Raw genomic sequence first — 14,811 nt, forward strand, 5'->3', positions numbered from 1 at the left:
CCATTTTCAAATTCCCTGCTAAATGCAGTTGCCCACTAGATGGAGACATAATATTTTATACATTAGTGGATATACAGATGGTAATCAAACCCACCAGCTGCTGCCTGCTCTTTCTGGGCACCTTGCCAATTTACTGGCAGTATGTTGACTGGGAAGCAGACAGTGACACACTTTGATCGAAAAGCTTGTATGATGATTTTTTTTTGTTGTAATATTATTGTTTTTTTAAAAAATGATAAAAGAGATCAAGATGTGTATCTTGATCAAAGGGTACTGCTGTCTGCTTCCCCATCAGCAACTTCTAATTTATAGAAATCAGATTGCGTGGAAAGCAATCAGCAAAGGTTTGAGGTCTTTCTTGTTCTCACTGCCAAGAGATGCTGACAAGTGAGAAAATTAAAATCAGAGAAGGTAGGGAGAGAACTACTAAAACACTGGTTGAAATATAATTATTTAAAGTTGATAATTTTAATAATTTTAGGGCTGTAAAAAAATCCAGTTAAAGTGCTTGAATTGGCTATCGCTTGTATTACAAGAGCACCTTGAGATCTTTCTCTGATGGAGGATGTTGCTTTGAGACTAATTTACCACTGAGAGACAAATATATCTGTTAAGTTACTTCTTGTCATGGGGAAATAAGCTATCTCTGGTTTTGGGGCCAAGTTTTTCGAAGGTGTCTCCTATCAGCTTTGTTTCTTCCACACAGAGCTGTGCATCCAGTATGATTTATTAGGGTGTATACATGATCTAATGAACACCTGCAAAGAACACTTAAACCAGACAGTCCTATAAATGTGAAGATAGCGTGTGCAGAGGGACTATACTGAAAACGTTGTCTATTATATTTGGTAAAGTCTTTTCTCTTTAGGGTCTCTAGTAGGGTCTTTTCAGCTCTTGGTATCGATTCCTTCTTTAAAAGCCATTTTTCGTTTTGGTTATTCTAGCTCCCCTAGGCTTAAATAACAATTAGCAATTGCCAATATATATATAACCTATATATATAAAAAAACCCCACAAACCCAGTGGCAGTGGTGAGAGCTGCCTCACATTCTGCCAAATGTTAAAATCAAAATAAAGTATCATATGACAGGAGGACCTAGGATATGTGACATTTTGTCTAGATGGAGCGAGGGATTATCAGAGGGAAATAGCCTGACATAGATAAGGAAGTGAATAGAACCCACCTCCAGAAGCCTTTAGAGTGCCATCTTTGACATGATCTTTGGGTTATGAATCTATTGGAAAAGTAAGTTAAAATCTTGGTTTGGTGACAAGAGATACTGTTGGAGCCACACTAGACATTCAGCTGCTTTGTGCAGTCTGGCATGCTTGGCAGTTGGGGCCAAAGGGGAGTTTGAGACTAGAATAATAAGTGTTACGGTTCAGCATTGCACTCTGCTGCCGGAGTGGGAAAGATGGATCTGTTCAGCCTCACCGCCTCTCCGCATGCGAGACATTCGCCTCTGCTGTTAGCTACTTCCCATTGCTCCTGCTCTCTTCCTCTGCACATTGACCCACGCTTTTCCCTGAGCTGCTGAAGAAGTCTTTCCTTCCACAGGACCAATTTAATTCCTGTGTCCCCATCCACTTCGCCTTTCTCTCTATTGCCAGCTGCACTTTCCAGCCATTACTGATTTTTCTACCCTCTCTTCAACTTCTCTGCTTGGCAATCCAGGCACACTTGGTATTCCTAATAGGTGTTTTCTACTGAAGGTTAGATCGAAAGACAGCAGCGTCAAAGAAGGCAATGTCATGTTTCTGGGTATAGCTCTGCATTCTTAAGAGAAGGTGCTGCTGTTTGGCATTTGCTCCCTCTAGGTAGTGATGATGTTGCTGTTTAGGAAAGCTGCCAGGGAAAAGGTGCTGTTAAAAGGAATAAATAGATAAATCCCTTGGACATCATTGCTTCTTTTTTTTCCGTCAAAAGCTGACCATCACAGACATGTCGTCTTTATCTCATCAGGCAAACTTTGTGATGACGTTATCTTTGCCTATTCTTGTAGAACAGAGTTTCTCAAAAAGACAAAACACAAAGGGAGGAGAAGAAAGCCGCTTGTATACAATTCAACCCAGTACCATTTGTATTCACTTATTCTATAGCCGACTCAAGATTTTCACTTCAAAGTTTGAAGCCTTTGCTCTTGATCCTGACTTGTGTTAAAATTCTGTATGACTGTGAAAACCTTCTTTGAACAAATGGTTGGTTTTGTTACTTGTGTGAGTGGTAATTTTCTAAAAGATCAAGTTAACTTAAAGTTTATAAGGGATAAGGAGTTAAGTGAGTGTTGATTTTTTGTTTGTTGGGTTTTTTTTTAATTTGGGGAGAAATTATTCTGTAGAAATCCTTGTTTCTTCTCATCCTTTGTTTAAACAGATTTTGAAATATCCATATTTGATTATATGATTTGTCATGAGCTACCTAACAAGTCAAAGCAGAATGAGATTTATGCGCTTTTTCACCAGAAACCATTTCATGCCCCAACAGAAATGGAAATGACTGTTCTTCTCAGAAACCTTCCAAGTTGAAGTAGGAGGAGATAATCTGTGAGGAGATGTTACCTTCTGAAAAACAATCTCACATCATCCAAGGTGTGGTTAGCTTTGGCAGTTTACCAAGAGGAAACTTATTAGATTTCAAATCACCCACCAAGCCAAGCTATGCTAAAACAAAGCTTTGTTTAACTCTTGCGTTCACCAGACTAATCCTGCCCCTCTCCACCACTGTATTTTTATTTGTGAATCACAGAATTATAAGATAGAGTTAAAACCAACCCCAGCATTCAAGCTGAGATCCAATATAAACAGATTTATGAACATGTACCGTAATAAGGAGAGCCTGTTTACAATGGGGTATGAAATTCAAGTGTGGTATAAGGAAGTGGTGGTTTCTTTTGACTAACAGGCTATGGTGAGAGTACTGCAGATTCGAGTTATATAGAAACGCAATTGTAAAGAAGTTCTGATATCTTAGAGTTTTATGGGGGTTTGTGTGTACTGATCAAATATTCTGGTGCTAAAATAGACTAGCTTCACATAGAGAGGGGACCGAAAACTGTAAGTCTGAAATTTGAGAGAAAAATTGACTGACTTCTGCATTCCCAAATTGGAAATGTATGTTAATAACTTAATTTTGATGATAAAAACATGAAAAATAAGTCCCTAAAATAGTGTCGAGTCAATTTTCTGATAAAGCAAATTTGTTTTCCCATTTGTGATTAAAATGACCTACAGTAAGATTATTTTTTTTAACTAGGTGTTAATTAAAAATATGGAAATGGATTTAAAAAACATTGCAGTTCACAGTGGAAGAATTACCATACGTGATTTCTTCTCAGAGCCATGCCTGTTTCGAGATGTTTTTAAGATGTCTAAGTTACTGGTTGTTTTTCTGCATGATTGTTTCCAAAGCAAAATGTGATTCCAATAAAAACAGTAATTGAATTTACAGTCCACAGGACAAATTGTTGTTTTAACAGAAACTTACACACTCAAGCAAAGACTTTATGTTTTAGGTCTAATAACAAAGAACACAAGTTCTCCATTTTTATGTGACCGTATATCCTGAAAAGTTTTCTAATGTAGCATATTTAAAAAAATCCATATTGCAGTTTTGAAATTGTGTGAGCAATTTTTTTTTCCTCTTAGCTCAGAATCAATATTCTTTAGGTTGTTTTTTTGTTGTGTGTTGGGGTTTTTTTGTTGGGTTTTTTTTTAATGCAACCTTTTAAATGTTAGAGCAGCTTTTTTCTGTAGCATCAGCTAGGAGTGAATCAATATAGACAAGCCTATTCACATTTAATGCACCTGATGACTCAGAAGAGTTTAGAGAGAGCTTGTTCCTTTGTCAGTTGGTGGTGCAGGAATGTATGGAGTATGGGGCAGTTGTGTGAGGGCCTTGTCCGTGGCCAGTCTTGCATGGAGGAAATGCTGGTTTCAGAGGAAATGGATAGGAAGAGAAGGCTGTTCAAGAGTGGCAGTGGACAAAGGCAGGAGGTGGGACCTCTGTCCAACTTGAGGCAGTGATTGCACGTTAGTGTACCAACAGCAAAAGATTATTTTTCTGTACAGCCAGAATAGGAGCTGCGTGCTCTTTGCTTGTTTGATGGGTGCTCTTGAAGTGGAAAGGGGGGGCTGGCACTTTGAAGAGTCCTGATGCAAGAGTTGCACTTTCGGGTACTAAAAAAAAAAAATCCTTCACCCCTCCTCAAAATGTGTATGCATTGTTTTTAAAAGAGTTTTGTTAACCTCGAGCATTTAAAATGGTGAGACAGATCCCAAAAAGTCATGAGACTTGCTTAAAAATAATTGTTGTTTGGTTCCTTTTGCTTTCAGTCTAGTTTTTGAGCTTTCAAGATTTATGTTTTCAATCTTTCCTCTGCAACCGTAAGAGCTAGACACTAACTTTATTTTTAAATGAAAGCTGAGATTCTCTAGTAATCCCACAACTCTAGGAGATTTGGCAATGCTAAACACAATGTGAATTTGGAGTGACCATTCCAAGGTGAATCATTTAGTGGTGTGTCCTCAGCATGAAAGCCAACTGGGGATTTTTTTTTTTTGATGTCTCTTATTTTGTCTTTCTAAATAATCTGCGAATTGGCAGTAATAATTGGAAGCTTGGTAAAAGAAGAAGTAGATGACTGCAGTCCAGTAAAGTCAGTATTTACTTTTTTTTTTTCTGGTATGTTAGGATATTCTTACAGAATCTAGGTATTAAGGGCATTCTGCATTAAGATATCTCTAGAGAGGAAGGCTTTGGTTGTTTTTGTAGAAGCACCCTTTTCTACTCAGTCGAGCATTAAAATTGGCAGCAGTTCCTGGAGTAGCAAGAAAATCCTGGTTGTTTGCCTCATATAGTTACTGAAAACAGTAAGAGGATATGTAAAAGCTTTAACTCTAAGGAAAAATATTTATAACTGTGACAGTGTGTTTCCTTATAGTAATTTATGGGCAAAATGTAGGAAAGGAGGAACACAAGCTATAAATAATATTCCGTATGTAAACATAATGGCAGTAGCAAATTCTTTTTATTTAAAAATTAATATTGATGTTCATTAATATAAATTACCACATTTCAGATGACTCTGATGTCCTTGAGGCCAGATGTCACTGACTGATTTACAGCTTCCTGGGGGGAGAAGTAGATCCTGTTTTGTCAATGTAGGCACCAAATTGCTTCAGATAGCTATTTTAGACTAGATTAATTACTAATGTATTGTCAACAAAGTTGATTCACATCTCAGCTCAGAAACGTGGAAAACTGTCTTTAAAACATATTAACTTGAATTCTGAAATGCAGGAAAAAGAGCATAAAGTATACCTTTAACTTACTGAACTTTTGTCTCATTTAAGGAACAGTGGTTTGAAAACTCCTGCCCAGGAACATGCACACAGATTTTCCATGTGCATCACTAGCAACTGGGGAACATACTTCAGAGGCCAAGTTTAGTCCCTCCTTGATCTTAATTCTACTTTAAATATTAATACAAATGTGTACAGTGAAGGCGTTCAGAAGGAAGCTCTGCCATCTTAGTCACGGCGCACAGATTATATATCTGGATTAAGTTTTTTAGTGCTTCATAATATCCTTCGGTCATTTGGACCTTGTGTGTAGCACCGCTGTGAAATAGGGTGGCAAATGTATTGGTAGAGCTATCAGCAGCCTCCCAGAAACCTCCTCACCTGTGAGAACGCTGGTGGGCGATGCCTCGGAAGGCAGGTAGGGTGGATTTGTTGTGTTTGCATATGCTGGCAAGTTAAAGGAGGGGAGGGAAGGCAGGCTCCTTTGAGTCCGTGTGAGACAGTGCATCTCTGTCCATTAGTTATTCATTCAAATTCAACCACATGAAATACAGGCAGCTAACAAACCATATCTTGTAAATGCCTTTTATTCCGGCAACTGAAATTCAGCACGTTTGTAGGTGTGTAGCTGAGCATGCTTAGCAAGAATGGCAAACTAACGTAAATCCTGCATTAAATGTTTTGTTTCGTGGCAAATCTCACACACATACAAGAGAGAAGTCTGCGCAGGTCTCTGGTAGCATAAGGTCCTATGGCATACAATTAGAAACTACACACACGATGTGAATATAGAGAACAACACACAAAGAACACCCTTTTTTAAATGCATCTGTCATTCATGTAAAATCAAACCCATATCCACTGAAAGGCCATTGAAGGCTTTGAAAGATGTTACAAGGCTTTAGAAATGGTCCATGCTGAACGTGGGATATTTTTTCCAATCCTTATAAATAATTATTTTCCTATGTTTGGTAAGATTAGCTACAGAGAATTTATGTTAAGACTCTGTGGAGAGGAGTACAGAATTTCAGATAATATTAAGCTGAAACGGTAGTTTTAAAATGTTTCTGTGATTCAAAAGCCTTGTATCAAAGAGGCAAATGCACCACCCCCTCAGTCTCTTTTCTCATTTCTGAAATAAGTAAACATAAACTATAAATTCTAATTTTCAGCAAGTATGTTAGTAAATCCAAACTGACCTTGACCCTAGCTTTGCTAATTTCCAAACTCTAGTATTTATTCCCCGAGTAGATTGTTTCCCTTCATACCACATACATAAATACTGCAAACCTTTCCAATGACTTGAATTAGAGTGTAAGTAAATAGCTGGTTTTAATCTACATAATATTTTGAGAGCAGACGTTCTGTGCTATGAGTATTAAGATATACCCAGCAGCCATTTGTATAATACTAAAACCTCTTACATATATTATTAAAAGTAATGCTATCAGCCAGGGCTTGTTTTATGCCACAGAAACTTAAATAATAAAATACAGTGTGGATAAAATCTGCAATAATAGTAACTTAAGCAAAATTAATTTAAGTAACAGATAACATCTGGGGGAAAATGTAATGGTATATTGGTAAGTTATGCAAAGCTAATTTTATAATAACTACCACATCTGTGGAACTCGTTTATTAGAACGCTTTACCAATCTTCTTTCCTGCCATTATTCTGGTTTAGAAATTTTCCTGTGTACTACTTTATTGTCTTTGCTCTGCCTACATTTGTAAAAAGGTAATTTGCTAGCTCTCAACAACAAGAAAAGTATGTGGGTTTATGTACAGAACAACATGACCCTTTTTTATACTTACCTCTCTTTACGCACGCTTTTACCAGAAACAATTCCAGAGAAAAATTGCAGCAGGGGGCTGTACACCGAGAGCAATGTTGGAACACCAGCTACAGTCTTCAGCTGTGACTACACTGAAGCTTGATGCAACTGGGGTGGGAAAGCAAAGGTGTCGCCGAATGCTATTTCCTGCATTAACCTCTGCTGAATGATAAAGCAGTCTCTGGCCTGCCCCAGCTTGTCCAGATTCAAGTGGCCTTTTGGCACCCCACTGCACCTAGGAATTAGTAAGAATATTGCATTTAACTTCTGCTCCTTCCAGTCTCTTTTGGAGCATCCTTTTGTCTGCAGCTGACGCTGATATGCCCTCTACATTTGTGCAAGTGCCTTGCGATTTCTTTATGTTTGAATTCTCATGGACCCATCGGATGGCAATGTGCAGGAAAATATTGCCAATTAATTTTAAGGCATTATCATCTTGCCAAACTGTTTCTCACATTTCGATAGTTAGATTGATTCAAGAGGACACTTTGAGTAGTACATCTTTGTCACAGTGAATAATGCTCACATAATGACAAATCTTCAGGAATTAAAAAAAGGAGGATGAATTTTTTAATGTAGGTCAGTGGAAGTAATTCACCATAAATTTACTCAGACTTCAGAAACTAGCAACATTTTTTTAAAGCTAACTGTAACTGTATAAAACTTACTGTGTCTCCTTCTCTGTTTTTAAATAGATTTTACTACAGAGCCATTGGTGCTATTAAACATGAGGTTTTGTTCAAAGGAAATACAAAGACTTAATTGTATTTTTTAAAGGAAAGTATTGCATCAGAAGGATTCATTTAAATACGTTTGTTGGCTTCAGGCTCTCACCACAATTCATTCGTTCTAATTTTCCCCTGGACTTGTTAAGGACACAATGTATAGGAAGGAGCAATGCAGAATGGCATTTTTAGGTCACTATATTTTGGCTGTAAACTGTGGTACTGCTCATAAACTTATTATTACTAAACAAAATACTTCATATTCTACATTGAAGTTTCACAGTCTTTTAAAAAACTTTTGGCTGAATGTTGAGACTATTATGGCTCATTAAAGAGACTAGTTCTGCTGTAATTTAGTTATTTCTTAATGATCCAAGGGTTATTCTTAGACACGGAACAGATGAGTAAAGAATGGCTCTCTTTAAAAGGATGCAGTGAAGTAAAAATATTATTCTAAAACAGAACCTCTGAAAATCTTATCCATGCTACAAAAATGTATTTGATCAGCCAGGAATTGATTTTAAAAACACAGTCTAGTTTTTTACATTATTTTATTTTTTAAAATTTGGGCCAGAGGGAATAAATGGAATAATGATTTGATCTAAATAAAGAAAATATTTTGAGTGAATAGTTAACTAACTAACCAAAAAATGTTATTTTAAGGAAGCAGAATGTAATTGTGAATTCTCATCCAATTCAGCTAATATTTTTAAGTAAGAAAATATAAGGTAAGAAGTCGGATAAAATGGAAATATTTGCTAAATCAAGAGAGCTCTAGTTTTAAAAAAATTAGAATTTGAAAACAAAGCTTCTTTTTATTTTAGAAAGAGTAATAACATTTAGCTCAACATAAGGCTTTTTCATTTTGATGCAAAACCTAAACTTTCTGACTATCTTGAAGATAATACATAACTTCTGAAAAGCTTTTAGGACTACAAAAGAATTTTTTAATGCAAGAAATACAATGGCTAGGTCTCACTATTTTCAATTTTTGCTATCACTTTCGCAAATGTACAGAACCTTTAATATTTTCAGCATGTTTAACTGTAGCAAGTAACTAAATAAACCAAATATCAACCTTGTTGTGATTTCAAAGGTATGAGGAAATTAATTTATAGGAGCTGCAATTACCCTGATGTGAATTAATGTAGTTGACTTACACCATCCAAGCAAAATCACGTTTCCAATAGCTGACTCAGAACTGGAACATCTGCCTGGTATTCTCGGTGGGCACTTCCCCTTGTAGAGGACCCAAACATATCATTTTGGTATTGTACCCTGTTCCAGGCTCGTTCAAAAATGTCTTTTGTCGCCATATTTGGCATATATGTTCTGTCATCCATTTGTTAAAACCCCCCCCCACAAAACCTCGTCCTTTAGAGGACGCAGGGCTGCCTTCTGCGTCACTCGTGAGAGCCCGAGCAAGGCCTAAGTGCTGCATCCAGCCACTCCGGGCTGGGGGGGGAGAAGCCATTTCCTGGTCCGAGCATTCCTGGAGCCGCAGTTCACACGCCAGCTGAATACCAGTGTGGTTCCCATGTTCACAGGAAAGAGAAATGGGAGCAAGCTGATGAAGCAGCAAAACTTGGATCATTAGCAATTCTTATATTATAGTAACATATGAAAATATTTTTCTTAGGGCCTTATTTGATGCAGTGTCACTACACCCTTCCTCCAGCTGACTCCTTTGAAAGAATGCCCTGGTGGTCAGCCGGGCCCTTTAATTCCAAAATGCAACAGGATCCCTGTTCAGAAGTGACAAATTTGCATTGGGAAGACCGCATGTTACCTAAGCTCTATGTTTTCTAAACTTAATTATCCACATGAGTAAGAAGCTGTAGTGTTATGAAATTATGAAAATCATCTTTCTTTCCAAGTATTATAAAGAGGGCCCCTTGAGATGCAGCTAGAAATTAAAGCTGATCTATAATCATTTTCAGTATACTTTCCAGTTCTGAGCACCTGGATAGTAACAAAAAAGGTATTGGTTTTTGTTGTTTGCCAGCCATTTAATTTCCATTTTAAAAAAAATCTGCACTAAACCTCTGAGCAATAATGAAACCTGAATTACTACTACTTGGTTTGTTTTGTTGTCTGTTTTTTGTTTTGTTTTGTTTTGTTTTTTAATACTGCCAGAATGTGATTGAACTTGCCCAACCTGCAGTTCCCCCTGTCCCTGCTCTGCTGGAAGAAGGCATACCTTTGGATATCTGTTCGTCATTCATGATATCGCCAACAGCTGCAGAGCCAGAATCTAAGGTATAGAGTTTTGTTCCTTTTTTTTTTTTTTTTTTAAAAAAAGCTATTTTTCTATGAGTCTCCTACCTCATTTTTTCCCAATGGAGCCCAGTCGCTAATGATGTTTATTCCCAAGAATATAGCATACATTCTCTTATAAGACTGGATGAAGTTGCTTTTAATGCATTAATCAGTCAACAGAGGACATTTGAGTCAGCACCTCTGGGCTCTCTCCCCATGTGACTTCATAACCTCAGGATCTGCCTGGCCTAGGCAGTTACAGAGAGACACTGATGGTCTCTGTCGGAGCAGGAGTTCTCAAATTGTTGCATGTCTTTGGGCTGATTCTGTTTGGTCTTATAGAGAGAAGGAGGATGTTCTAACTCACGTATTTCTTGAGGTTGGTTGCTGCTAGGATTCTGATCAAGAGGGTTACCTGGAAGAGCCCTGTCCAGAGGTAGAGTCCTTCGAGGCAGATGCAGTGCCCGGTGTCACTGCTGAAGATCAGAAGTCCACAGCGTGTGAAATCCCAAATGAAATTGTTGGCAACCTTGAGGTACTATTACTAGAAAGCTATTCACTAATTCTGTCTATGGTTAATTAGCTAGCTCAGCCTTAATGAATATAAACTGTATTCATGCTAAGGCTGGCAAAAAGCGCATCCATATGCTATAAAAATGTGAATTAGCCTCTATAAATAACTCCTAGTTTAGTCAGCTTACATGTGATAAGATAAAAAATATTCTGTAATATAACAGCATATATCTTCAGCATTACTATGTGTTAAGAAACATGGGCCAAATCCTGCTCCCAGTGATGTCAGTGATAAAATTCCTTTGCAGGGATTCAGGATCAGCTGCCATGACGGAGCATATGCAATGTGTGCTTAATATAAATTGTTAGATGCGTCTATGTTACACATCCTTCAATCTGTGTAAGAAATAACATATTTATGCCAAATCTAGACTTTATTTGGTAGGTGCATAACTATACAAGAGCTGCCTTAATGGAACAGATCAGGTTTCAGTATGTGCTCTGCAGACTCGGAGGAGTCCGTGAGTTCTTTCTGTGGAGTTCATGAAAGGGAAGGAAGCTATTGTCAGTGCACTTAAATTTCTCGAAGGGTGATCTGCTTCTCTACAGGGAGGTCTATAAATTGAAACATGTGGAAAGCCAGCAGAGTAGATCATTGTTGTTTTGTAAACTGCTTCCTCAACCATATGAAGTTATTGAAAGCAAACCAGCTAGAACTCAGTTCCACCCAGGAACTGGTGGAATTTGGTCTCGTTTGCAACAGCCAGGTGGCATTAAGCTGGACACTGTTGGCCAAGCAGCAGTTCATTAAATACCTAATACAGTCTGAAAATAGTGTGATATTTTTCTTTACATGATTATGTGTGAATGGGGAATATAAACTGGAATAATTATGCCATCACTAGATCTACCTATTTGATTTCATATTCCATCTCAGCATGTCTTTAGAAATGGGAGGGATCCTGGCCTATGTTCTTATTCCTGTCCCTGTCTACAGAACAAATGAAATGCATGGCTTTCACTTGACCTTGATTTCATTAGCATCAGTGCTAAGAGCTTTTTGTTCTTTACAAAAACTGCACAGATGAGAAAAACGCATATTTTCTCTCCTCTTTTGCAATTCTGGTTATATACACAGAAAATACTTTCCTTTTAGAAGTCCTCCAGCAATGTATCTTTTTCACCTTTTTTCTCAGTTTGTTGACCTCTGAGGTAATCTTATCATCAGATTTTTACTGGATACATAATCAAACTCATACCATTTTGTTGTTACATGAGAACTGTGATTTCACAATTTGCAATACATCTCCAGGGGACACGAAGCATCTCTTGTTCTAGTTTAGGAAATAGCTTTTACTCCAAAATCAGCGCTGACACTCAATGATCGCAACAGAGCGAGTGTGGTGGCAGCTGATTTTCATGAATGTAGAATCAGAGAGAGATTTAAAAACTGGAGAAAAAAAGGCTTGTGGGGTGGCTGGGAGAGGATTAGCCTGGAGGATCAGTGTTCCACAGCAAAGCAGTTAAGTATACATATGATTTGTGGAAGTAGAAAGATAGGGACATACTTGTTGACACTTGAGGGTGGATTGAATATGGTGAAGGCTATCTCCAAAGATACTCCAGCTTTTTGATGCTAATTTGAGCTACTGAGAACTTTGAAAACATTTTAGATGTGGTTATCCATTGATAGGTTGCATTATAGCACTAGTAGGGATTTCTAGGACTGGCGAGCTACAAAGTTCCTAAAATGGCAAATTACTGCAAGCTTTTCTGGACCAAATCCATTCACTTTATCAAAATTACACAAAGTCCGTTAGAATGTAACTCTAAGTTTTGGATCAGTTTATGTGAAGTCTGTAAAGGACCTTTGAGCCTGTTCCAGTTGTTTGGACAAAACTTTGCCATTCTTGGAAAGAGCGTCATTGTACTCCTTCTGTTTCTCATGTATTTTGGCAGTGATGAATGCTGATATTGAGAAATATACATAAATTCCCCATAAATCCCTGGTATTTGTGGCCTTTTTTCCAGTCATCCCACATTTCCAAATGCTATAGAATTAAAGACTGCTACGCATTATCACTGCCAAAGTTTTCACTAAAACGTGTCACAACCCTTGTACCTTCCTTACAAATGTTACTTTGCAAATTAAACACTCATTGTCTATGGCAGTTCGGATTTCCAGAATGAGATACACATTCATAATTGTGTTTGCAATTAAGACAGACAAGCAACATCACAGAAATATGGTTTTTTATTGTTCATTTTCAGTAATGCTTTCTAATTCCAGCAGTGTTTCAATAAAATGTATTCCACTAGAGAACAAACATCTGCAGCCAAGGAAAACAGTGGCAACAACCAAATCCCAAAGCAATTTTTGTGATTTGGTGTTTATTGGTAAAGTCTGTCTGAGAATACAGGCAAATTAGCCTATCTCCCAAGACAAGGTTACATGAGAAATGGCTGTCCCAGATCACTTCCTGTTCATGGCAGCCATACCATACGTTGGGATTGTGCACAGCAATATGATAAAGTGTTATCACGTAAGTACAGGCTGAAACACCGTTATGTCTGCAAAACAGGAAGGTGTGTAGGATAATGTCTGTCTTACTGCACTACAGTGTGTCAAAACCACAAAGACAATGTGCAGCCTAAGATAGCTCCATCATAACCACTTTTTTTCTTCTGATTTTCTTTACAGGCAGAGATAAATGAAAAGCTGCAAATGCAAGCAGCAGCTTATACTTTGAGAAAAGAAAAATTAAAAAGTCCTAAATAGCCAGATAAGAAAGGTGATGGTGGATTTTGCAGTAGGGGATGGCGCACACAGAAGACTGGCTCCCTGCCTGAACGTAATTATTTTTGTATAAAGAAAAATGGTTCTGTTAGCATTTACCTAGATAGAAATAGTTCATCCTAGTTCCTCAGATTTACTGTGTTCTGCCAGTGTTGTTATTTGTTTAAACTTAAGTAGAAGATTATAAACAGAAGGATATGTAATTAAAACATGTTGAAGTTCAGTTTATTTCTGAACAGAAATCCTAATTTAAAAAAAAAAATTGCTGTAGTTTCATTCTCTTTCCTTTTTCCAGTTGTGAAATATTTAACAGTTTCTGCTTTACACCTATGGGGTTTTGTTGGGATATTTTGCTAGAAAGAGAGAAATCATCGTTTCGAGGCACTGCAGATATAATAATGAGAGAATTTAATTAACATGTAATTACACACTTTTCACTATAGTTATTCATTATTAATATGTATGTTATTTCATTTTAAATTGCTTCCTAACTTTAAAACAAATTTAATATCTTACACTTCTTTATTTCCACCATATTAAAATTGCATAAATGAAGAGCTTGCCCTTTTACACTATTCCCAAGAAGAGTTCCTTTTGATTTCAGTGGAAATTTTTCTGGAATGCATGTAATCTTTCATCTGAGAATGTTTCCATATTTTGTCAGACGTTATAGAAATGTTTCAAACTCAAAAGGAATCTAACCAAATAAATGACCTCAGAAGAACCGGTTTAACATCTATGTTTCAAAATCGGAGCCTGTACTAATTGTTGTGTTACAGCACTCTGTGCCCTAGAAAGCATGTTGAATACAAGTCACGCTTTCAAGCATGAAGGCTGGTTTGGATTACGTGTTCAGTGGAATATTTGAGAAAGAGAGTGTTTTATTCATTTCAATTTCATATTTGTTTCCCATTAAATAAAAAAGTTAGGTTTTGTTTCATTTCATCCCCATTTTTTAATGGTGATAATGAAAACAGTTTGCAAGCCTGATTCAGCCCACTCAAAAAAGAAAGTAGCTTGAACTACTTTTCCTGAAAGGTCTTGTTTGGGGCTGCGCGCACAGACAGAAGGGGGCATTGCCTGCACGCTCATCAGCACCTACAGGCAACATCCAGGAGCTGCCTCTGGGTGCCAGCAGCCTGGACGTGCTCTTCGGAGTGCACCTCAGATGTGGGCACGGAGCTCCTGTAAAGCAATGCTTTGAGATTTTAAGTGGGCAGAGTATTTTATTTGGTCTTATGCGTTGAGAAAAATTCTTCCCCTGGTACGTGATCAGGAGAAGTAAGGTCTGTAATGATTCGCTTCCAAGTTTTTTTGATTGCTCTTTCCAGCTCTGGCCAGCAAATTAGTGAGAGCTTCCTTTCAGCTATTAAAAGCTAAC

At 37.5% G+C, this 14,811-nt stretch overlaps 1 protein-coding gene across 3 annotated transcripts in view; it reads left to right on the forward strand.

The window, feature by feature from the left end:
• CABCOCO1 (ciliary associated calcium binding coiled-coil 1) overlaps positions 1-14,272 on the forward strand; it is a 51,361-nt gene extending 37,089 nt beyond the window's left edge. Inside the window, exons 6-8 of one of the 3 annotated variants that reach the window (XM_054831873.1) lie at positions 9,998-10,120; positions 10,515-10,655; positions 13,335-14,272. In XM_054831873.1, coding sequence (XP_054687848.1) covers positions 9,998-10,120; positions 10,515-10,655; positions 13,335-13,412 — 342 coding nt within the window. In that variant the 3' untranslated portion in view covers positions 13,413-14,272. The remainder of the gene's footprint in view (positions 1-9,997; positions 10,121-10,514; positions 10,656-13,334) is intronic. The other 2 variants (XM_054831875.1, XM_054831874.1) reach the window with 2 other exon arrangements.
• Positions 14,273-14,811: the final 539 nt, after the last annotated feature.

This window comes from Grus americana, chromosome 7 (genome assembly GCF_028858705.1).
Source record: "Grus americana isolate bGruAme1 chromosome 7, bGruAme1.mat, whole genome shotgun sequence".
In the NCBI taxonomy this organism is placed as follows: Eukaryota; Metazoa; Chordata; class Aves; order Gruiformes; family Gruidae; genus Grus; species Grus americana.